This window comes from Trachemys scripta, chromosome 3 (assembly GCF_013100865.1).
Source record: "Trachemys scripta elegans isolate TJP31775 chromosome 3, CAS_Tse_1.0, whole genome shotgun sequence".
NCBI classification, from domain to species: Eukaryota; Metazoa; Chordata; order Testudines; family Emydidae; genus Trachemys; species Trachemys scripta.
Genome location: NC_048300.1, coordinates 116,653,089 through 116,679,026, shown reverse-complemented (window position 1 = coordinate 116,679,026; position 25,938 = coordinate 116,653,089). Strand labels below are relative to the sequence as shown.

Sequence of the window (25,938 nt, the reverse complement as noted above, 5' to 3'; positions counted from 1 at the left end):
AGCATGTTGACACCCACCGAGTCCTTCTCTCTAGGTTTAAAATCACCAATTAAAATATCACCTATTCTGTCCATGTAGGTCTCCTTCCCTTGTCTGCAGCCTGCCTGGACAGTGTCATGGATAGTGTCACCACTTCAGTGGAATTCAATGACCCACAAGGAATTGCGACATTTTTACCAACTAGATGTTAAGGACCATTCCCTGCACTCCTCTCTCCAGGGCACATCCTAATTTGAGAGAATTTTTTCTCCTAAAGTCCACCAAACAGCCAATGCATTGCATGCATTTTTAAGACTCTTGTTAACCTGCCCTTGCTAATACTAAAGAAATACCAGAATTGGTGTATTGTTCCTCCAGCTATTTATTTGCAGTATGCTTTTTTAAAAAAAATTTATAAACTGCTGAAAGGTGGAATCCACTCATATGTGTCTGTCGACTTTCAGTGAAATAATCAAGTATAGTTCTATGGATAAAACAGAAAAACCTGGAATGCCACAAAGGGACTGAGGCATTGCGATGCTGAGCTTCCCAGCGCTTAACTTTTAGGTGACTAAAAAAAAAAAAAATCATAGCAACACCACCGTGATCCACAAAGCCTGAATTAGGTGCGCAGGCTAATATGTATGAAGAGACAAGCACCTTAGAATGAGAGCCTCAAAAGCCAGCATGCTAAGTAGGGAGCCTGTGGGAGATGCTGTGGAGAGGGGCATGTCCTAAAGCTCTGCCCTTTTCTCGGAGACCGGCTCCTGAATCCACGCTGCAGGGAGGCACCTATCCCAGCTTAGTGATCCAGAGCCAAGAGCCCTCTCCTGGAGTCAGGCGGTGTAGGCACCTAAGTCATTTTTTGTGAGAGTGAGTTAGACACCTGCTTCACTCCACACAAAATGCATGGGGAGGTCTAGTGACCACCTTATACATTTTACCCCAGTCATTGGAACACTCACCTGGGCTGGCGAGACCCAGGTTTAAATCATTCTTCTGCCTGATAGGGGAAAAGAAGCCTCCCACACCTCTCAGGACAGTGCACTAACCATTGAGCTATGGGATATTCTGATGTGGGGCTCCCTCAGTCTCTCTGTTGAAGCTGTACCACAATGGATCAAATAATGAAAGAGCGATTGGGCCAGAGAGCAAGCAAGAGAATGATTCTGTAGCCTGGTGGTTAGGGCACCCATATGGGAGACGTAGGATCCAGTCCCACTGCTCCAATGACTTTACTTACACACAGTGGAAGAGGGTCAACAGGCGAGACTGAGGGAGTGCTATATCAGGATATCTCGTAGCTCAGCTGTTAGAGCACTTGCCTGAGATGTGTGGGAGACCCCTGTTCAAATCCTTTTTCCCCCCTCAGGCAGAGGTGGGAATTGAACTCAGGTCTCCCATCTCCCAGGTGAGTGCTTTGTCCAGGAGCTAAAAGCTGCAAGTGAGTACCACCACCGACCAGATTTTGAAAGGGACCCAGCCCTGCAGGCAACCTCTGAGCATGCCTACCAAATCAGGCCCCACACACTTATCCTTCACTTATCTTTCTCCCAATCCTGGATCATCCTGGGGCTTAGGCGGGAAACAGGCTTCCAAATGCCTAGAGTGGATACTCCCCTTAGGCTGGGGGGAGGTTTTTTAGTAGTGGGCGGGCTTCCGCCCACCCACTTCCTGGATCCCAATAGGATCACTCTTCTGTAGCCATCTGGCCTGACCCCGTCACAGGTAAAAATGAGAAAGGAAGTAATTTTTCAGTAATAGTGTGAGGCAGCAGAGTGCATGCCAGGGGCAGGAACTCAGGCACCAACCGTAATTTTACCCTGACAATTTAGGCATCAAGTAAGTTTAGTACCTACAGCATTAGGCAGAAGTTTTCTGGATCTCAGTGGAGCCTAAATTCCAGACATAGGCACCTAAGCCTGGAGTTCTTGGTAAATATCTTGGTAGATCTGGACCAAACAGCTTTTTGGGAGAACTAGGAATTTTCCATTTTTCATTAAATAAAAATATTTTAATAATACTAACAATAATACTAATAATAGGCCAAGACCTGATCCTACTACCAGCGGAGTTAATAGAAAGTCTCCCATTGACCTCAATGGATCAGGATGGAAGTTTTGCAGTGGGACTTCAAGATTTGACCCACTAACTTTATACATTTATATAGCTCCATTTATCCCATTGGAACCCAAACTGTTGCATATACAATAGGACTGAAAAACTCTACCTTACGGGGGGAAGGTTGGCAGCCATCTAATCAACTCATAGCATGCTGCATGACAGTGCCAAGAAGAGAACTACCAGCTAAAGATATCACAGGCAAGCATTACACATATGCATGGGGTCTTAAGTGTCCACACAAAACAGAAAGGCCTCAGAACTCAGTTTTTAAGATCTCATCTGAAAGACCCACACAAGGAGAAATGAATGAAATTTGATTTATCTTCCTCAGAAAGCTGAGGGACTGAGACAACTCTGCCAGGGGTCTGAACCCACGTTTACAAAATGCAAGTATTCTCTGACTTTACAAAACAGAGGCTTGGTCACTTGTTGGGTAATAAGTATGTCTACTCAAGAAGCCTGGAAATATGATAAAGTCACGTATAATTATACCTTGAATACGTTATTTGTTCCACCATTGAGGCTGTTAATGGACCAGGCAAGTGATCCATTTGGAAATTCATTTTTTCTCAAAGGAGCTGCAGGAATTGGGGGTAAAAAGTTGACAGTAATTTGATAGCGGAGAGAGTCTATGGGTCCATTTGGCTGTGAAGGCTCACTCCAAGATATATTGATGGTGTCATCAGACAGAACCAGTATCTCAATGAGGTTAACTGCCTCTGGTACTGAAACAAAGAGCAAAACAAAAATCTTGTAGATTTGGGGGACGAAGGTTATTTTCAGAAAAATCAAGAAGAAAATATCAGTATAAAGGGCTTTAAATATACACAAAAGCATGTGACATATGATCCATTTTTAATAGTTACACTGTAACCCTACAAATCATACACACAAAATCCACATTCTTGTATATCAAAAACTGTGCACTGATTCAAAAATATTTTGAGGTGCTTAATATGTCTTTGGCTATCCCACAGTCCTAGCAGATACACTTACAGCTGTTCTTCTTTGCCAGCCTGGCAGTGGTGCCCTAGAACTCATGCTCTTTGCTAGACTCCTACCTGGGATCTCAGATATGCATTTACTCTAGGCATGCATTAGAAAAAAAAATGCCAATATACGGAAATCAGAAACTTTGCACACTGATAATTCAACAATGTCTGAAGGTAGAAACGTGAAAGGTAGGCTTGTTATGTTGATCTTCTTGAAATATAAGGAGTAAGTCAAGTTTGAAGAAAGACAGTTCAATAGCTTTTAATTTTATAAAGTGTGCATATTTACCCCAGAAGTCAAATGCTGATTTAATTTTGCTTTGCTTGATCTAAAAGCTAGAAAGTTAGAATGAGGCTTCATGCAAAGGATAGCAAGATCTAGAAAGCCTGGTTTTAGGGATGTCTGTGTTTGAGAGGTTCCACATCAAAGAAGTTACAGTTTCTGTACATCTCGTGTTAATCTCTCTCTCTCTCTCTCTCTCTCTCTTAAAAAAAAAAAAAAAAGTCAGATGCTTTGAAACACTACAGATTTTTCTTAGCAGTACAAGAGCATTGCCTCTTATGATCTTGAGTTGGCCTTTGGCACATATCCTAAGAACATATGAAATGATACTCTGTTCATGATCTGCCAAGAGAAGCACAGCCATCCATTTATAAGGAGAAATATTTAATAATGTATCAGTCATCCTACAATGAGATTTTAAATCGAGCAGATGCACTGCACTGATATTTTCTGTAGTGAAAACCATCATATTCTTGCATTTTGTTCAAATGAACTATTAGCTAATTTGTAAAAGAAACACAAATAAAATATCAGCTCATAAGTCATGGAATCACAACAGTTAGAAATGGAAAATATTGTTAGGCTAACCAAGTTCTTGTCCATCTAGTATTGTTTCCTACAATACATTTTTCAGTGCTTTGTTCTGCCCAGTTTTAAGTTTATCAAACAATGAAGCTTTCACCATTTCTCTTGAGAAATGGTTTCATAATCCAATAGATCAAATTGTTAGGAAGTTTTCCATACTGAGTTTTCTATATTGCTTATTTTGATTACATTCCATTTCTCCCAACAATACCTTCACACTATGGAATCCGTTCCAAGCCATTTCAAATAATAGAATAGGGGTGTTTTAATATTAATAAGGATGCACACAGAATTGTAACTAGAGCTGTGTGATCCTTGTACGTATTTTTCTGTGAATATTCAATAACATTTTTAAATAAGTTTATTACAGCCATGCTTATAGAGTTCTCCTCCACTTCCTTTCCTATCCATGTCAGTTGGTTACTAGATGACCATTTTGAAAAACCAAATCCTCTTCTGACATTTACAGATAAGCTTTGAACTGATATATGGCATGTCCATACTGGTTCAGCAGGAAAATAATTTTATAAACGGGGGGAGGGATAGCTCAGTGGTTTGAGCATTGGCCTGCTAAACCCAGGGTTGTGAGTTCAATCCTTGAGGGGGCCACTTGGGAATCTGGGGCAAAATCAGTACTTGGTCCTGCTAGTGAAGGCAGGGGGTTGGACTCGATGACCTTTCAAGGTCCCTTCCAGTTCTAGGAGATGGGATATCCCATTATATATTTAACTAGGCAGGTAAATGTCAATATTAGGTTTATAACAAGGTAGAGTCCCATACATATCAGAATGAGGATGATGTGCTTTGTAAATCATCATCATTTACTTCTGCGGTTTACTTAATTTTTATATGTATTTTTCCCTAAAGTACACTAATGTTTTGGCTACAAGATCATAGATTATTCAAGAGAAATTTGCATGGGTTGTGTTGATAAGGAAAACAGATTTCCTGCTAAGAAATGTGTGGAGTAAGAGTGACACTCAGTGGCAAGACCAAAGCATTTATTTTTCCTAGCTCTGTTTCCTTTGATTTTCCCCCTCTTCTGTATTTGCAGGGATGTAAAGGTTGATTCAAGCTTCACTCATTTTGACATAGAAACAATGGGAAGACAGAGAGGATCCCCAGAGTTCTAACGTGCTGTTAAATATGCTAGGAACACGAAGAAGCTTTGACAGCAGCTGATTTAATTCCAAGCTTTAATAAAACTGTTAATCACATGCAGAAAACTAGGAACAAAAAGTCAGGAAACACACACATTCTGACAGCAGTGTGGAAGTTAGATTCTTGGGGGGAAAAAAGACTTCATATTGCACACACATTAAATTATTTTGAAATGCTGCCTCAGTCAAACAGAATCACTGCAGTTGTTTAGCTATTGCTTTATGCCTTCTCAGGAAGTCAACAAGCCAGAGCATTAATGAATCACTCCCTATGGACTCAGATATTTCACAGGTTTATATTTAGGGCTTCAGTTTTTCAGGAGTTATTAATTTCATTTTTCAATAGGGTGACCAGATGTCCCAATTTTATAGGGACAGTCCCGATATTCAGGGCTTTTTCTTATATAGGGACCTATTACCCCCCCATCCCCGTCCTGATTTTTCACACTTGCTATCAGGTCACCCTATTTTTCAAGGTTTTTTTGTTTTAGCAATTTTTTAGTTTTATGTAGATGTCCACAAATCGGGGTTTTGAGGACTTTTTCTTTGTATATACCACAATGAGTAATTATATGCATTACTCATTACAGTAGTATATAGCAAAATAAGTAATCCCTTTGTAATGTTCTGTAGTGTGCTTTCACATAGTATACAGTTTAAAACAGCACTACGTTAAAGCACTCAAAAGAATCTTTAGTGCTTACCAGCAGAGTCTACACAGACCAATTAATGTGCACCACGTTCATGCACTTTGGAAATTACATCCCCTTAGCTCACAGTACTGCTTTATGTAGACAAGCCCTTAGATCCACGTAACCATTTCTGGTGTTTTTCTGGTGTCTATTGGATAAACACCGATTTTGTTTTTTTGCTGTTATATCGGTGTGTTTTATCGCTGTTTATTGGTTAAAACTCAGAAACCCTATTTATATTGTTAGACCTCCAGCCTTTTGCGCAGGTCTGAGTAGATTAAATGTTGAGCAGACACTTCCAAACTCTCTAGCAGATGATAAATAATTAAAGCTAAAAGGCCTTATTCTGCTCTTGCTTACATTGATGTAATTCAGAAATAACTCTAACTGAAGTCAACAGAGTTACATTTGCCTAAGTGAGACTAGAATTAGGCCCAAAAGTCAGAGTAGAGCCTAAAACTCACCTCCATAAAGAGTTGTGCCAATGGTCTCTTTCCCCCAAAGTGGCTGCTCAGAAGAATCTGAATGATAGTTTTTCACAGCAGCTTGTATCACATAACTTGAAAATGGCTGTAGGCCTTCAATAAGTGCTATATTTTCCTGAAGTTCCTGTAATTAAGAGGCAGAATCACAGACAATAAATACTTTTAGAAAATAAAGCACTGTATGTCCAAACAAGCATCTGGCAATGAAATGGGAACATATGATTTAATTACATAGGACAAAAATCGAAACATCGCAGGACTTTTTCCTAAAAATAAATTTAAGGATCATGAAAGATGCCAGATTGACGGCATTAGAATGTTAACATCTCTAACAGATCAGGCACAACACATGTCATGGTCCTGCAACTGAGCAATGTCTTTAATCCTGATTTTGGTGGGTCACTTCTAGGAATGCACTAGGGTATGTCTGTTTTTGAGCCATTTTAATCCTTGGCCTCTCTACTGAGATTGCCAACAAGGATTTCAGTTAATTAGTGCCAAGTGTAATGATGTTTTTGTGACTGAGACCCGCAACTCCTTCCATGTAAAGTACCAAGGAATCATCAAACTGTATCATTTTATGCACAGATAATGAACTTCTTCCATCCCAGAAAATGTTTTGTCATTTTCATGGTATTATAAAGATGTGAGCTAGGGATCTTATCCAGCCTCCACTGAAATAAATGGAAATCTTCTCATGATTTCAGCAGGCACTGGCCCAAGAGCTAAGTGCAATAATTACAGCTACAAAACCATATTGTTCAGCGACTGTCAGGGGGATTAGAAATAGCAACTGCAAAAAAAAAAATAAAAATAAAAAAAGAGAGAGAGCGCAAAAGGACACTCACTTCCTATGGCAAGCACACTAAGATACCAAATCAAACTGGTCTCAATGGTTATTTAAATAGATTAATTACATCCACAACCTGCTTTTGAGCAGTAGAAACTGAAGGGTCCCTTCAAATGAGCTTTAGCAAGGAAATGTTAAGAAAGTAGAATGTCAGAGAGTCCTCTTGTGTGAAATTATGTTACAGAAAGCCAGGGAAGCTACCATTTTTGCCAAGAAGAGTTATACAGAAAAGGTGGCATGGTTTTATGGAGTGGGAAATTAATACATAGTAGTGTCTGTCTGTGGAAACAAGGTTTCATAATGGAATATCAAATACTTAGAAGTGTCATGGAATCACCTTTTCATAAATGATGCCATGCAAGTTTTTGCTCCAAAATAGTCTTACCATTACTGTACAATGTAGGCCAGACAAACAGCGGGCTGAGCTCCTGCCATCATTAGTAACTTTTCCATAGTACACCAGGTATGTTGAAGTAGGGAGAGTTATGCCAGTGCACAGAAGTTGTGTTTTGACAGGCGGTAAGCTTACTGTAAAACTGGTGTTTGTAATATTAAGAATAGTAGGTTTCTCAGCATTTGAAGCTAGAGTCAGGCATCCTTTATCTAGACGGGATGGGAGAGAAAACATTCTGAAGTATAACAGCTGTAGGGACACTCCAGATTATAGATGTGATCCTACTGCCTTTAGCAACAGAAAGTATAACTAGTAAATACTATCTTTTCTCTGGTTTCATAAACAGATAAAGAAAAAAGTCTGAATTTAATAGTTTGGGTTCATTTTTTGCAGCCAGTAAAAATAATTTTTTTCAAAGAGAAGGATTTGTTTATTTTTTTGTAAGTTACTCAAGGACAGATTTTTAAAAGTATTTAGGTGCATCGTTAGGCGCTGTAGGAATATAGGCCCACATTAGATTTGGGTGAACTATGGTATGAAATTGAGTTGGGATATTAGCATGAGCAACAGGCCCACAACATTTGACCAAAGAGAATATGATGAGAAGGAAGAATTGTTGTGTTAAAGTTGTAGTGAGCCTTCAAAATACCTGTGTTATCTTATTTAAGGTTTGAGCTGAAGTAATAGAAATAACACAATTAACTGGGTACCAGGTACAGTAAATAATTGGCTACATAAGAAACTCCTTCATCTGGCCTTAACTAAAGTCCAATAACTGTCAATGACTTCACTTGTTTGTTAAGAGGTGTAAAAAAAGTAAACCCTTTCAAGGTTTCATTGCTAATACCTGCCTGACCAAGCTGGAGCCAACCAATATGGGTCTAAGCACCCTGGGTCAGCCCTTTTGTAAGTATCTTGATCCAATGCTTATAAATGTTTTGTTACCGCTTGGATGTAGTAAATTACTTATTATTTAGCTTTTTAGGCACGTTTAGAGCAATTGTAGCCTTTGGATTTAATTAAGGAATTTATGGTTAAATTAGTGTCATGGCAATACCCTGCATAAATAATAATTCCAACAGACACCTAAATACCTTTGAACATCTGGCCCTTAGTTACTATGGTGACGAGCGCACTATAGCTAGATTAGACTGAATTTGCCTGTCATAGCAGAAGAAGAGCTGCAGGGCAAAGTCTAATTTTCATTTGCGGTGATGTTTTCTCACACTAACTTTTTTCATCCCTCTGCTCACTAGTAGTGTTCATGCTCTCTAATTAACTCTCACAATTCTACTTTGAGTCATCACACTGTCTTCAGGATGCCACACTTACAGGTTTCCTGTGGTTCTATTGTAAATCACTTCTTTTCGTACGACCTGCAGATTCCAAATTCTTTTGAAGAGGTATTCTCCACTACTCACATCCCATGCTCATGGAATGTATGCAGCATCTATTATTATGATGCACTCTGACACGATGCAACATCCGTCCAGTTCTTAGCTTTCATTCTACCTTCTAGAACTGGCATTGTATTACAATCTATTGCACTGTCCTATGTATCTAAATCATTTTCCTCTGAAATCCATCTGCAGTCAGGTGGCAAATTTTAGATAAACACTTTTAGAATAATTTACAATCCAAATAAATGATTTTAAAAAGACATGTTAAAATTTTAAAAACCTGCTACCTGGGTAGGGCTGCATGGCTGTGCTGTAGGCTAAGATTTGCACCTGTTCATGGGCTCTTTCCTGAAAGAAGAGGGGTTTGCTTTCTTTATTTGCTTGATAAATTGCCGCATAGTCTTTTGTTACAACACTCCAGTATATAAACTGTCTGTCGACAGTCAAACTACCAATGGTCATGTCTGTAGAAAAATATTACAGAGTTATGTTTCAGAATAAAAATAAAGGCAAAAGTGCAGTTAGATACCCAGTCCCACTGAAAGTCAAAATGAGTTGAGCATTTAACTTGCATCTGAGTCTTTGGCAAGCTTTTTTAGGAGGAGACTTCTGACATTTTCTGACATGTCTCCTAAAAGTGAAACATTTACCTCTTTAACAAACTGTAGATTTGATGCCTTCTCTTCTTATCCAATTATTATGGTTAAGATTAATTACAGGAAGTGTAATTCAATGATGATAAACACCAGTAATTATAGAACACAAAATTGTGGCTTATCATTCACCTTGAATGGAATCCCTCTCTTAAGGAGGAGATGATCCCTCACTTCCAAGATGAGATGTTAAAAACCAGCAACCGTTCTGTGCAGCAGGAACACTACACATCCCATAGACCCTTTTGTAATAGGAGATTTTTAGCCAAGTCTCTTTGGCTACAGTGTCTAGACCAGGCTGAAAACTGTGCATGGAACACCGTCACCACATTCAAGCCATTCCCCTGATGCTGAGAAGGGAGACACTGAGGCCGGTATTACCCTCTGGCATATCTTTTTGGTTGCGGGAAGGAGGCACACAAATTCTGTCAACAATATTAAACCCTCTCTACGTAATGTGACAATGTGGTAGATACAGTGGCGTCCACTGACAAGCAGCAGGAGTTGATGCAATACTTTGTCTATCTGACTGATGATTTAATGGGAAACAATAATTCCTGCAAATATCCCACACTGTTCTTTCCCCTGCTCTGTTACAATGGCAAGCATAACTAAATATTCAGATGTAGACTTCTTTTTTCTGTCTTCACTTCAAAGTTGTTAATGTTGTGGAGAAAATCCATGATGAATATTGCATTATTTTTGCTGAAAAGTAAATTCTTTGACAGAACAGTAGGGAACAGACTGAGAATTAAAAAACGCATCAGAGAGATCTCACCTTGAAGACTAGGAACATTGATAACTCTCCAGCAGTGGCATCCATCTAAATCTGAGGCCCAGATTTCATCCCTTCCTTTGATAAAGAAAATATGGGATGTCTTGGAGTCAGACATAGCTACAGTCATTGCTCTTCCGAGGTCTGTTTCCGTCACATTGCAACTGCAGTAGCTTCTTCTTGTCTGATGTTCTAAAGGTGAGTGTCCCAAAATGCGGTGCATGGTATTATTCACGATATCATAATAAAATATCCAGTGGCCCGAATCAAAGGCTTCCATCCAGTACAGACGACTATCAAACAAAATGTATCATTTACAATAGAAAATCTTGCTCCAGGCAACCTACCTTAAATACAGTCTAATGAATTAATACAGCCATAGAATCATTAAAGTTATTGTAGGGTAAATACAATGGAATTCCCTCAGAGTGGTGTCAGGTTTTTTTTTTGTTGTTTTTTGTCTATTTGTGTTTGGGTTTGTTTTGTTTGCTTTTAAACAGAACATCTTTAAACAGAGGTCCTCTATGGCCAGAATTACAATGTGCAGATTGCAGAAAATTTTAATTTAGCTACCGACTTCCATTTTGCTTCACTATAAATGGAGTTTCATGTCAGTAGAGCCAATACTTGAAGTTTTTAAATCAAGAATGGATGTCTTTCTAAACGATATACTTTAGCTCAACCAGAAGTTGTGGAGACAGAGTTTCACCCAGTAATTCCTATGGCCTGTGTTATGCAGGAGGTCACACTAGATGATCACAATGTTCCCTTCTGGCTTTAAAAAACTATTAATTTATTTAAATTGCTGTATCTCAATTAAATTGAAAACAAAAGTTATCAGTCATTTCATACCATACCTCAAGAAAGGATATGTTGAGAGAGATGATATAGTCAAGTATTTGTTACTTGACTGTACATTCAACATTTTAAGGGATTTTGCCTTGAGTTCAAGATCCATAATAAATATTTGAGTTCCTTTCTGTGATGTTTTCAAGGCAACAAAGAGGTGTCTTGCAATCCAGTCAATTGCAATAGCTGTGACATTGCGGAGAAATTCATGTTTGAAAAGCTTAAGGGAAATAAGAAAACAGTTAGTACATCAGTTCAGAAAGTAGAATTTTTAATCCCCCAGGAAATGTGGACATTTAGAAAATAGTTTCTGTTTCCTTTCATAACAAAAAGTCAAAATACCAAAAAAATCATCAAATGAGAAATTTTGACTTTTTTGACAGAAGCAAAAGTTGTCATTTCAAAACAACATTTCAACATAACATGTTGTTTTGGTTTTCTTAAATCAAAAAATAAAATAAAATAAAATAAAATAAAATAGCCATTTTATGTTGAAATGAAAAATTGTTTTATTTCAAAATGTTGATACAAAATGAAAATTATCATCAGGACATCTCTTGTTGGAAAAAAAAATTTTTTTCAATCAGTTTTGACATTTTCCAGCAAAAAATTTCAGTTTCAACAAAGCCATATTTTCTATAGGAAAACTTTCCACAGAAAAACTTTTCAACCAGCTCTAACAACTACAGATAAAATGGATTTTTCCAGACCGGATGACGATTTTTATCATATTACTAAAAATCAAATAACCCAGTTGTCTACAAATTATACTAAGCATCTCATACAAGCTAGCAATAATTAAAGCAGAATGGGCCATGTTTCTAATGCTGTTTTCCCCATTAAAAGTGATTTGTTTGTCAGGCTTCTCTTTTCAGTTTTTATACTATAATTGGGCTCTAATTCATTACATAGCGGGTCCCAAAATAACTGCAACAATATGCATATTTTACATGTTCCTTTCAAACAAGGAAATACACAATAGAATACCTGAAGCCTGGAATTATTCTGTATATTCAGAAGAAAAAGGGAATCTTCCTGGCTATAATACATTGTCTCGTCATTAGCAGTGTAACAGACACCCTTTATATCTCCTTTTGCTGAAAGACTCTGGATGGTCTGATTTCTGTCTATGTCAGTAAAGACCATCTTGTTGGCAGAAATAGTTATGAGAGCTGGAACTGGAAAAAAATCTGGAAGGGGAAATGAAACAGAACAACTGATACCAAACTCTCTGACAATAATGTTCATTCATCATGATAAAGTCAGGTACTAAACAAAAATTAACAAGGGCCCTGCACAAACTGTGTTTGAAACTGCACTAGCCACAAATATGTAAGCATATTTTTAGGATGGTTTCGCATCACGGCCTTCCCCCCACCCTAAGAACCATGTTCTACAATAATTTCCTAGACAACTTCAGGAGATAGCCTAGAATGTGATTCAGCTAGTACAGTTTTCAGAAAAGCATCCCAATTCACAGTGCCCAGGGAAACTGTGAGGGAACTGTTTCAGAGTAGAAGCCGTGTTAGTCTGTATCCGCAAAAAGAACAGGAGTACTTGTGGCACCTTAGAGACTAATAAATTTGTTAGTCTCTAAGGTGCCACAAGTACTCCTGTTCTTTTTGTGAGGGAACTGTCCTAACCACTCTGGAGTTTAACACAATTGTTGCTTGCATAATTTCAACCAGAAGGGGAACTGGGACTAACTGAATAACAATATCTACACAGGAACTTTTACAGCTGAGAGCTGCAAGTACACAAAGGTGCCATTCAAGGTAACATTTGTATTAGTTTCAACACAGTATAATGTGCTGGATGATGGGTGTATTATACTGCCTTTTACCGGATGGAGCGTCATAGCTGCTCGTTGTTTGTGATTATGTCATCCTTTAGTGGACTGCATACAAAGTGTAAGCCTAGATACTAGCAACAGCTAATGGATAATCTCTGTTCGCTCAAAGGGTAGAGATTTAGGATTTTTGATGCAGGTCATGGGTTCTAATGCCCCACACTACACATGTGCTATTAAACTAGCTAAGTGTCTCGTTTGCAGCTATGAATTTTTTGCAACAGCCCAATGAAAAGTTCAAATAATTGTCCTAGTTTGTTACCATGGGAAGTGGCTAGGGCTCAGTATGTGACATTTGTCTTCATACAGAGAATATAAATTTGTGGCTGTTTGCACAAATCATCCATGGCTACTGCCAATCCAAGCTATATTTGAACCATCATCCTAGTAGTAAAAGGCTCCATATCTCATTACCAAACACCTGTACTATTGAGTCCACCATGCATTAATATTTGGATTGCAAGAGGTGGTAGCTGAATATTGATACCTGATGACTTAGCTTCTGCTATATTAGATAGCGGTCCTGGACCTGCTGATGTGAAGGCTTGCACCTGGAGATAAATGGAACAGGAGAAATATTCAGTAGCAATGTCCACTAAGGCCCCAGTTCAGAAAGCACTAAAGCACGTGCTTAACAATAAGAACATGAGTAGTTCCACTGACTGCTCATGTGTTTAAATTTAAACATACATTTAAGTGCTTTGCTGGATCAGGGACTGGAGTGAAGCGGGGCTTCCAAAGGTGGTCTGGGCAATGATAGTTCATCTTGTGTCTACCAACCACTTCTAGGTCCCCAAGCAAAGGAGATAGGCTTTTCTCATTTCAGATAAGAGGTCTGGAAGCACTTCTCCTGCTGCTTCATGTTGTAATTCTCCAGCAGGCCCAGCTGCTTCATCCTTGGACTAGGATGCAGCACAGCTCGCCTGGCCCTTTGTGTTTTGAATTTAATGCATTACCAAATCACGCATTATGGGCGTCTCAGTTCTCACCTCATAATGAAAAACACAATGCCATGCTACATTTAAACATGAGTCATCAGAGGCCAGCTGGTACCAGACATCATCTGAATCCTCATGCTTCTTCAGTGGTGGGGGCTGTCCTTGACCCGTGGAACTAAGTTCTGTTGGGTCTTTGACCCTCAGCCAGCCCAGGATTCAGAGCTACAACTCAGTAGGATCTGTACTTAACCTGCTGCTGCTACCAGGGTTTTGGAAAATGGGAAATTTTCCTTTGGCCACTCCAAGCCTGCGTAATAGTTATGAGAGGTAAAGCAGTATTGCTCTCCACATTACACTGACAGGCACAACAAAGCACTACATCTTGTCATGGTTATAACACCAAATAACCAGATCATCACCTGATTAATTTTCCATACCTGAAACTTCACTGTCAGCCTGGGAAGCACATCCTTGAGCGAAAAGGACATCAGAGAGGGTGCAATGTTGCTTATATTCCATTCTGTAAAAGTCTCATTGGTGCCACTTTGATTTACTATTTGATAGTAAATTCTGAACTTTGTTAATGCTCCATTGTCTCTCCTAGGTTTATTCCACCTAAATTCCACTACAGCTCTCTCTTTGCCGCCATATGTACCATCATGTGACACGTATATTCTGGGATTTTCAGGGGCTGAAGGAACTGTATTAAAAATACACAGAAACAAAGCAAAGAACTTGTGTTAAAATATAATGTTTGATAACCCCTGCTTTTATCCCTGAGCCTGGGCTCTACAGATTAGTTTAAGGCACCTAGGCTGCTAAAAAGAGGGAAAAAAACATTCAGACTTGAATACAGCAACTTGTGCAATTCATTCTTCAGCCTAAAATTGTCCTTTAAAAACTATTTGATTTTAAGGTAGAAATGTGAATATTTCATTAAATAAATAGGTATTGAAGGCATGGAGTGTGTGTTCTAATGGTAAGACAGTTCCACTAGCTACTTCCAAAACTCCCTAGCTATGACTGTGACTGCTATGTGTTTTTCATTGTCACATGTGTATTTGATTTTAGCTTGATCAATAAAAATCCACACAATTGGCACTATTCTATACAACAGAACTCCGCTAATGTCAGTGGAGCTGTCCTTATTTACATCACTTAGGGCTGATCTACACTGGGTGGGGATCGAGCTCAGTACGCAACTTCAGCTACGTGAATAGCGTAGCTGAAGTCGAAGTATCTTAGATCGATTTACCTGGGGTCCACATGGTGGGGATCAACGGCCGCAGCTCCCCCTTCGACTCCGCTACCGCCACTCACTCCGGTGGAATTCCGGAGTCAACGGGGAGCGCGTTCGGGGATCAATATATCGCGTCTTAATGAGACGCGATATATCGATCCCCAATAAATCGATCGCTACCAGCTGATACGGCGGGTAGTCTGGACGTACCCTTACACAGAGCAGAGCATTTGACCCACAGTCTTTCAAACTCTGTGAAACTGAAATATTGCACCAAACAGTTTTTCCCTGTGCTTTGTTCAGATGCGTTAATTCTACAGTAATTATATTGCCAAGTGTCCCTTTAACTGATTCATCTTTGACCTGACCTGAGTAAAATAAGACACCTACGAAGTAAAAAATGAGTACCATTTCTAAAAACTCAAACAACTGTCTAAAGTATTATATGCAGGATTTTACTGATCATTTCATAATAAACTTCAGTTAATCAATCTTTAAAATCACAGGCAAGGGAGTGGATATCACCGTGTATTGTCTGCTCAAATGTCTGCGTGCATGCACGTGTAACAGTGGATTGTCAAAGACATTCAAGAATGTGTATCTGCAGTCTCTGTGATTCGTCTCAACTCAACCCTGGAAGTAACATAACACCTCTTAAGAAAGGCCCAACATCCTGAAATAAACTAGGCCTTACTATACCCATTAAACATTAGGAGTGAGATTTGAAAGTCCGGTACCTTCTTCAGGGGCTCGAAGGGATATGGATGTCGTAGGTCCCTCCCCCCAGTACGTATAAGGAGTCACAGTAAAATCAAACTGCATATAGGGCTCCAACCCTTCGACTTTGTAGGATGGGACAGTCAGATTCTGAGGAGGCAGGCACCGTTCACTATCCACAAACTAAAATAAGCACAAAACATTTTTCTCCTCTCAGAAAAAACTTTGTAAACATTCCTGATCTTTAACTTTGATTTTCCAAAACACCCATACCAAAATGAGAATAAACTTGTTTTGAATTGTCATAGCTCCACTGACTTTTATGGAGCTGTGACCATTTACACCACCAGAGGATCTGCCCCTTTGATTCAAGTGTAACAATAGTTTATCAAATGTGCTAAAATCAAGTGCGAATGAAGTTTATAACTATGGTTCAGGTGGTCACAGATGTATTGTGGTCTACACTGATTAGTTGTTAAACCAAAGTCATTCAAGCAAACTTCTAAAGAGTTAGAAGATCTGTCCATATATCTATAAAAGAAATACACAAGGCACAATATGGCATAAAAGAACACAGACTATATGTCTATTTTTATAACTGTCATTGTCTAGAAGCAATAATTCCAGATAATGGGAAGGAATCTCATGAATACCCTGGTCTGTAGAACCTTGGACTCCACACAGTAGAAGACAGTGCCCCATTCCACAGTTGTGGAAGTATTCCAAAGGATTTGAAAATGTGAAGAATTCCCTTCAATCCTAAAGGAAGACTCTAGAATTGAATCTGGAATCACTTTGGGTGGAAAGGAAAAGTTTCCTGTGGTCCAGAAAATGAGAAAAAAATAAGAATTATAAGCAATGGGTGGAATTTACAAATCTGCCTACGTGATTTATGAGCACAAGTTCCATTAAGTTCCATTAGTATATTATTAATAATAAAATGATTTTATTTGTTTAGGCCACATCAGTATCATTTGATTCTGCTTCTACTGGTTTATATAGTTACAAGTTATTCATCTCTATTCTGATAAATGTATTAACAAGATATTTGTATTCACATCTTTTCCCACTCAGATGTTAATAACCAAGAATTACAATCTGACAGTGGATACATTTTTAAAGTTCTGTCGATCAGAAAATCAAATACCTGGCAGAGGTTTAAGAGACCTCTGAGCAAGGGTAAAAGCTGCAAACTCTGCTGGTTGCGAAAAGGGGATGCTAACGCTCTGATTGACTTCTTGTGTCGTAATGAACTGGTAGCCATTAATCCAGAACAGCCGTCCACTGTAGTATAGCAGTGCACTATGGGATACTTCTGAAGAACTCCATTCTGCAAATTCAGTGACTACAGCATCACCACAACTGTGAAAATAAATATGGAATTACCTAAGCTACAACTTGCTTTGTAAGGAAAAAAGGATCTATGCAATAAACTTTGATACCTTAAACTTTACCCTTCAAGTTCTCCTTCCCCCTACACAAGTAATAAGAACAAATAAAAAGGTTTTCTTTCAATTCCTGCCCCACCCCTCCACTGAACATTCCTTAGTCTGATGCATCACTGGAGCACCAAACACAATACTTTGTTTCTTCAGCTCTTATAAGATGACACCTTTAAAATGAAGTAAATGTTTATGCTAAAATATTATAATTTATTCAAAAGGAGACAGTATGTTATAATTTATTAAAGATATCCCTGTTTTTTTGTATAACTGAAAATGATTCTCCCACTTTGATTGACAGTGGCCCCTAGATTAGTGTGCCATTGTCCACAGGTGACCGTTTTTGTCCTGCTCTCTCCCTTTAATTTTCTGCACCACAGCCTCTGCACTCCACTGGAATTCCCCAATGGCCTTGTAAGATATACAGACAGTGACTTCCAATTTAAAGAGGGTTAGATCAGCTCCTATAGCAGGGCTGGGAAAACTACAGCCCGAGGGCCACATCCGGCCCTTCAGGCATTTTAATCCAGCCCTTTAGCTCCAGCTGGGGAGCAGGGTCTGGGGCTTGCCCTGCTCTGTGGCTCCGCACAGCTCCTGGAAGCAGCAGCATGTCCCTGCTCCGGCTCCTATGCGTAGGGGCAGCCAGGGGGCTCCGCACACTGCCCCTGCCCCAAGTGCTGCCCCCACAGCTCCCATTGGCCAGGAACCGCAGCCAATGGGAGCTGTAGGGGTGGCACCTGCGGATGGGGCAGCACGCAGAGCCACCTGGCCACCTCCTGCCTGATCCCCCTCCTGCCCTCTGAGCCCCTCGGTCCCAGCCAGAGCATCCCCAACCCCTCATCCCCAGCGCCACCCCAGAGCCCGCACCCCCAGCTGGAGCCCACCCCACACACACACCAACCCCCTGCCCCAGTCCGGAGCCCCTTCGCACACCCTGAACTCCTAATTTCTGGCCCCACCCCAGAGTCCTCACCCCCTCCCACACCCCAAACCTCAATTTCATGAGCATTCATGTCCCGCCATACAATTTCCATACCCAGATGTGGCCCTCAGGCCAAAAAGTTTGCCCACCCCTGTCCTATAGGCTGGCTGAAGGGGTTCTTCCAGTAGCTCACTTGGTACAACTGCTGCCAACAGAGCACATAGAAGCACATGACAGAACAAGGAGCAATGGTCTCAAGTTGCAGTGGGGGAGGTCCAGGTTGGATATCAGGAAAAACTATTTCACTAGGAGGGTGGTGAATCACTGGAATGCGTTACCTAGGGAGGTGGTGGAGTCTCCTTCCTTGGAGGTTTTTAAGGCCCGGCTTGACAAAGCCCTGGCTGGGATGATTTAGCTGGGAATTGGTCCTGCTTTGAGCAGGGGGTTGGACTAGATGACCTCTTGAGGTCCCTTCCAACTCTGATATTCTATGATTCTATGATTCTATGAAGCACCAGTCCGGATGCCCACTCAGTGAGCCCAGCCAAGGGATGATGTCTCCACTAGCTGAAAGAAGTCCACTCTAATATTAGGCATGGCACAAAAGATGCTGCATTCTCCCCAAACCCAACTGCAGGTTCCCCTCCCAGCTGAAGGCCATGATGGCTCCAGGATGATCATCATCATCCACAAACATATATGAGAGAGGGTAAGAGCAATGAAAGCTTAACTGAAGTTGCTGAATTAGGCATGGCTTTTGGTGCCACAGCAGAGTGGTCAGTTTCCCAACCCTTCCTCTCTCCCGCTCTTACCAGAGAAAACAAATATTAAAAGTACAGTGATCCATTCAGGACAAACAAGCCACAACTTTCTGCCAAGATCTGTCTGTGCACCTGGCAGAGTGGCTCAGTACGAACCTCCTCTGTCACAGAGAGAGTTTCATATCCATTGCATGGGTTAGGGCCAATGGTAATGGAGACTTGATGTAAATGTCCCACGTCGACCTTGTTTAGCCCTCTGGGAAAGGCTCTTATTAGCCTAGACACTAATTTCTACTTCATTTTCTTGCTGATGTAATACAGTTAACCTAGTCCTAAAATGTCTAAATAACTCACAGGTAATCCGCAACCAGCCAATCAGCAGCCACACAAATAATTTTCTTGGCAAATCTTCAATGCACTGCCACATTATTTCCATATGACAAATACAACTCTATGCCCAGTCTCCAAACTTGGAAGCCCAACTCAGAAGCTCCGTTCCATCAGATGGTGCACCAGTCAGTACCTATCTATGCTCATTTTAGAACCTAAATGTAGAACTGAACATTTTGAAAATTGGTCTCCCTTCCCTCACAGTTCCAGTAAAACAATGGATTTCCAGCTCCCATTAGGAGCCCAATTCTGCTCCCACTGAAATGAATGGAAAACACGCCATTGGCTTCAATGGCAACAGGATCAGACCCCAAGGTAGAATTTGGCGCATTGTTTTCAGGGTAATCTGCCCTTCTTTATTAAAATCTATTAACCTTTCTTTCCAGCTGTATGGTGATTTGATCTATCATGCTACTTCTATGTCAAATCTTATAGGTATTCTCTGCTCCCAAATTATCTTCTGGGCAACAGATTAGATACATTACCAACACATCATTTTACCACCTTAGAAATCTCTTTCAGCTTTGACACATGCTATCCAAAAGAGATTTGAAAGGCTCATACATGCTGTTTGGTCCATTAAGATTGATTACTCCTACTCTCTTTGCTCTGGAATACCAAAGTAGATGATTTATGCCTTGCAGCTGGTTCACAACTGAATTGCAAGTATAGCCCCTCACACTAAATCTAATCAATGTATTTTGATTGTGAGATGTTCACAGTGCACTGGCCACCAGTGAGTCTGGGATCAATCTTAAAATTCAGTTGATCCCATATAGGGCTATGTCCACAGTACAAGCTAGGGTTGTGATTCTCCAGCTCGTGTGCCCATACTCGTGCTAGCTGTCATTGAGCTAGCACAAGTCTAAATAGCAGTGTGGCAGCAGTAGCACTGGTAGGGGCAGCAGAAGCACAGCTGAGCCGTGCCAAGGACTTGTCCGCTGGTTTCAGGTGGGTTTGTACTGGGCACGGCTCAGCCATGCCACAATGAAAGCTAGCACGAGTAGGTGTAGACGAGCCAGGGGATCGCACCCCTAGCTTGTAGATTAGAGATAGCAGAAGACTCCACATGAAATGGACTTAAGTAATTTTTAGCGGTTCACTCTGAATCCTGTACAGTTGGACTTGCAGTACCCAAGAGAAGCTTTACATACAAAGGGATGCAAAAACGTCATTTAAAACCTTTGTACGTAGTTTTCCTGTGCATACATGGCACATGCAGAATGCATGGTAAAGTGATATAAAGGCTGACCAACACTCATCTGCCGTGACCTATGGAACTCACTTGTGGCTTTGCCATTTGTGAATAATGCACCCATCTCATATTCATGGGGGTCAAAGGGACTACCATATGACTACTGATTGCTCATGTGAGTAAGGGTTGCAGATTCCAGGGCAAGGAGTATTAGTTGCTGCCCTTGATATTTGAGAAATGTCATGTTTTAAAAATGATCCAGATTCAAGATAATATGGAAAACTGTAACCACTTATTTTCTAATGTTACAAGTCCAACATGAAGATGAGTATGACCTCAACTGAATCAAGTGTCCATATCCATGCTGTTTTTATCACTATGAAAAATACGAATAACTTCCTGGTAACACAACACAGAGTTATCCATTAGCTACAGTGACCATCAATTCTTCCTATTTATTATTTGTTTAGCACCAACAACGTGTTCAGCATAGTACAATATACAAAAAATAAAGAGTTTCTGCCTTGAGGCCCTTACAGTCTAGAAAGCAGAGAAACAGAAGAAAGGATGCACTGGAATTCTGATTGTTCAATGTATTTTAGAGGGGGAGAGGAGGAGAGACACACACAGATACCCTTACCTCTCTCCACAAAGTGATACTCTGTACAGATTTAGGCACAGGCTGTCTTGCACAAGCCAGTACAGGAAGCCATCACTGAGATCCAAGGTTAGAGCAACTACCTACAAGACAGAAAAATCCAATCAGTAAAGTGAACAAAACGAATACATCATGGAAAAAAGCCCTTCAATTCTGAAAGATATGTTGCATCATTGTTGTTTATATTATACAGAACCATGGAGAGAATGGCTCTTTACCAGAAAAGAAAAAAAAAAAAAGACAAGTCTCTATCACAATGATTTTTCAGTCTAAATTAGACAGAATATAAAAAGGGAGAACAATAAACAAATGATCAGATCCTCAGCTGGTGTAAATCAGTATAATTCTATTGATGTCAGCAGAGTGACACCAATTCACAGCAGCTGAGGATTTTATATAAAGTGTTTAATTATATTTCTAAGCATCTGCTATGTTGCTCATCCCTGTAGCACCTGAGTAGCTCAGATATTACTGTAGCAGTATATCAGTTAGTTAGTGAACCTTCCATACCTAAAATTGCATAAACACCTCTGGCATTTTAATGTCCTCTGTCCAAAACACTGTGTTGGTTTCCAATCTGAAAAACAGTGTCACTCTTTAGAATAATATTTCACAGTCTCCAATTGTGTTTTTACAGTTTGATTTTACATAAGCTATATCACTTTTGGGCAATCAAAAGAAGGGCATCTTGTACAGAGTCTGAGCTCACTATTTATGGAAAATAATATGCTAATTAGTTGAAAAAAATTTAAGTTTTACATTCAAAATAGCTAAATTTCAGTTAGAGCAGCGTGCCATCATTTGTATTTAGTAGTAATCTGAAAAAAAACATTAGAGGACTCTTCTTGCCCCTTATCCCTACTCTCACCTACACTGCACAAAAATAAGTTGTTGTTTTTTTTTAAGTTAGACCAAATGTTCCAAACAAATCATATAATTTCATACCTGCAGTCAACAGCATGTGCAATACTGTGTGCACAAACGATAGAAATAAGAATCTATTAACCTGGTTTGTGAGTGAAAATAAGATTTGCATCCACAAATTAGGTAGCTGAATTCTATCATGTGAACCCTCAACTAATTGTGCCTGCAAGTTGTTGCATACACAAAATTGCAAGTGCAAAATTAGAGATAAGGTTGACACCACTCTGAAATTTTGCCTCGACATTTCCCAACCTCTACTCTCTTGTCAAGCAATAGGTCTATGTCATTTTTTAAAGTTAAGATTTAATTATGGATGTGAATGGAGCATCCATTCTTTTACTCTTCACTAATCAGATACAAAAGATGTTGGCATTAGGAAAAGAAAAAGAAATGTCATATTGCATACTCTCATGCAATTCCCATCACATTCCTGTTGATATTGCATGTCAGAAAATCAAAGTTTGAATTATTGCTCTTGTAGATTTCCTTTGTAAAAAATACTTTTGGTATGAGAGAGTGTGTAGTCAGATTTGGAGTATATACATTATTCCTCTTACCTGCTCTCACTGACATATTCTACATCAAATTTTGTCTTCCTGTCTCTCATGAGCGCCCCAGTCCCACATCTATGTTCCTTAGCCATTTTGGGCTCCTCTTTTCCCCTCCCCTTCTCTTTACCACAACTACCTTCTTCCACCAATTCAGGCTTGTCCATCTCCCTCCATTAATACTTACATTAAAGCAAAGAAAAATGTATACTATTCATATTCAGGGGTCATGCAGTAATTTAACACCTCCCCTTTCATGTGCTACAAAAATAGACAGATTTTTTCCATGGTGTGACAGACATTAATCTCTGAACATGATGTATAGTTGTTATCCTGCAATGTAACCCTATATCATAAGATGCAACATAAATTTAGCCTCTTGAAATAACCCTTGATTTACTATATGTCATGAGGCAGTACTCAGCAGGGTTCTGGCACATACTGCATGCAGCATGCTTTGCTGCTCCTTTATAATTTACTGACCGCACAAGCATATTGTAAAGATTAACTAATCAATGTTTATATGGCGTTTTGAACATACTGGGCCAGATCCTCACAGCCGGTGTAAGTCAGAAGTCAACGGAGCTATGCCAATATACACCACCTGTGGGTCTGGGTTATAAAGTGCTACCTAAGTCTAAGTTTTGGATAAAATAGTTAGCCATCTCAGCCCTGCACAGTGAAATACCAAATCAGAGATGTACTCCAAGACTCAAGTTTAAAGCCCAAAAGGTGAATAGTTATGGCTTGTTGAAGATCTTGCAATGACCTATTTAATAGTCTATTCATTTTGTTTTTAAAAAAGCTTAGTAAATTTCAGCAAATAATTAGTTATTCATAGAACTAAATTTACCATCTGCAGTTACAATAGCTAGGGGACAATAATAATTATTATTAGCTGTTATATTGTTTGCATTGTGGTAACACCCAAGGCACAGAAATGGCCACCAGAGTGACATGACAACAACAACTAAGCAGGCAGCTGCAGAGTTGTGGCAAGGGCCTTGACATCGAGGATGAGAAGCTTGAAGTGGATGTGGGGAGCTATTGCAACAATTCAAAGAAATGGATGATAAGGGCAGAACAAACGGAAACAATTATTTTTAAGGTAGAAATTATCAATCCTTATGCGTTAGAGCAGAAGCTGATCACCAGGGAGAAATCTGATACAGTTAGGCGCACTACAGGGCATGGGAAGTTGACATCTTCCAGCAAAGAAGTCAGCACTGGCCAGCATCCAAGGTGGGGTGTAAGGCAGGTGACTGGATGGACCATTGATCCGTTGCACCATGGAAATATTTTTCTGTGTGGCAAAAACTTCTTAATTCTTCAGTATTTAGGATTATAATATGGTTATTGTACTATTAGAACAAAGAGTCTGGTGGCACCTTAAAGACTAACAGATTTATTTGGGCATAAGCTTTCGTGAGTAAAAACCTCACTTCTTCCTAACACGGCTACCCCCTGATACTTGTACTATTAGAATTTGCCATTCGATGTTCTAGCTGAGACCTCTCACACAGACTGGATGTAACAAAAAAGACCCAATAAGATTAACTGAACTTTTGAATTGCTAGTCACCTTTAAAAGGACAAACCCGTTCTGCCCAGTATTTAAGTTTTACATCCTAGAAACCCAGCTGGTTAGTGGTTACCCTCTAGGGAGAGGAAAAATACTTTTAAAAGTTTAAGGATTCCAGGAACTGTGATGAAGGCAGCAGGAAGAAGTCAGTGGATTTGGAAACATCTGGAGTTCAAAACGGATCTTTGATAATGAGCAGCATCTGTGTAAGATGGGAGCATATCTTGTACAATCCTAAGGAAAAAGCTGTATCGGGAAGGGATACATTTTAAAGAAAACATTTAAGATGTATGCCACTGCAGGTTGCCTTTTTTGATATTCTTGAGCTCTTCAATGATAATTTGGCTATGACTAATCCAAGCTCTGAGAACAGGGACTTTTTCCCAAGAGAGTGACTCAGCACATGTCATGAAAGAAGGCAGCTTTCAGCCAAGTGCTGATAAATATTCATGGTGCTGGACCTAAATGTGACTGCTAGTTCACAAAGACTTTTCATAGGGAAAAACAGTGCATTTAAAGATTTGCCCCACATCCTGGGCTGCTCCTGAAAAGTGCCCAATGCAGCTGAGAACGGGGGTTGGAAAGGTAGCTTTGAGCCAAATTTGCACTCCCCTAATCTTGGGGCTAATGAGCATGGGCCAGTCCTCTGGCTGCACTGACTGCCAGTGTCCCCCAGGATCCATTTCTGCAGACAGGGTTTTCCGAGGGCATAAGGTCACAATGCCTTTCCTCCAGCTACCTCAGCGCTCAGATGGCACAGAAATGGCTACTGTGGCTCTGTATCAACTGACAATCCCTTCAAGCAAAAGGAATCCTCAAATGGCCAGATACATCAGCTGGGGAAATGGTAAAACGCTGCCTTGAAGCAATGGAGAATCAGGATCTTCATCTACTTTTTAGGTAACAACTTGCTATGGTCAGACTAATTTGTTTGCAAGAGTCAAAACCAACCACTAGAGTAATTCTATTTTGGGAACGGAAGGGAAACTCTGAAGAACACATTATCCATCTTCTTGCTTACAGACAGGTAAAATTCATGTGAGTGATAGTCTAGTTACTGGCTGTGACACAAAAGCCAAACAGTGGATACAGTGTGGGTAGAGATGGCAAAATGACTAGCAGGAAACTGGTAATACAATATTTTGCTCTAAATCTCATTTTCAACACTCAAGGCCAGGATTTCAATGGAGCCCAGGTGATTTACACTAGCTGAGGATCTTCAGGATCTACACTGGTCATTATTGAAATGTCAATAGTTGCCAACAGTTGCTGCTGTACAAGGCTATTTTGAGATACCACCGCTCTGTCAAACTAGCACACACTCTATGTGATCGCAGTAGGGAAATGGTCACTTTCTAATGGCAGTCACTGAAATTTAAAACTCAATTAACACAAATATTGTTAAATACAGTTATTCAAACTTGTACCTCCATGAATAAAGTAACAATTGTATGAATTAACCATTACAGTGTAAGTACAAGTTACACCCAATAACAAATGAAAGCCGTGTTGTTATATTTGATGCGACAAGCACTAATACTGACTGTATCCT

At 39.9% G+C, this 25,938-nt stretch overlaps 1 protein-coding gene across 1 annotated transcript in view; it reads right to left on the bottom strand.

The window, feature by feature from the left end:
* ROS1 (ROS proto-oncogene 1, receptor tyrosine kinase) overlaps positions 1-25,938 on the bottom strand; it is a 95,955-nt gene that overhangs the window by 37,837 nt on the left and 32,180 nt on the right. Inside the window, exons 18-30 of the mRNA XM_034766886.1 lie at positions 21,316-21,416; positions 17,113-17,327; positions 16,619-16,782; positions 15,986-16,148; positions 14,446-14,708; positions 13,558-13,621; positions 12,209-12,411; positions 11,230-11,441; positions 10,376-10,665; positions 9,232-9,408; positions 7,536-7,753; positions 6,280-6,424; positions 2,596-2,828 (exon numbers count right to left, since the gene is read on the bottom strand). Coding sequence (XP_034622777.1) covers positions 2,596-2,828; positions 6,280-6,424; positions 7,536-7,753; positions 9,232-9,408; positions 10,376-10,665; positions 11,230-11,441; positions 12,209-12,411; positions 13,558-13,621; positions 14,446-14,708; positions 15,986-16,148; positions 16,619-16,782; positions 17,113-17,327; positions 21,316-21,416 — 2,448 coding nt within the window. The remainder of the gene's footprint in view (positions 1-2,595; positions 2,829-6,279; positions 6,425-7,535; positions 7,754-9,231; positions 9,409-10,375; positions 10,666-11,229; positions 11,442-12,208; positions 12,412-13,557; positions 13,622-14,445; positions 14,709-15,985; positions 16,149-16,618; positions 16,783-17,112; positions 17,328-21,315; positions 21,417-25,938) is intronic.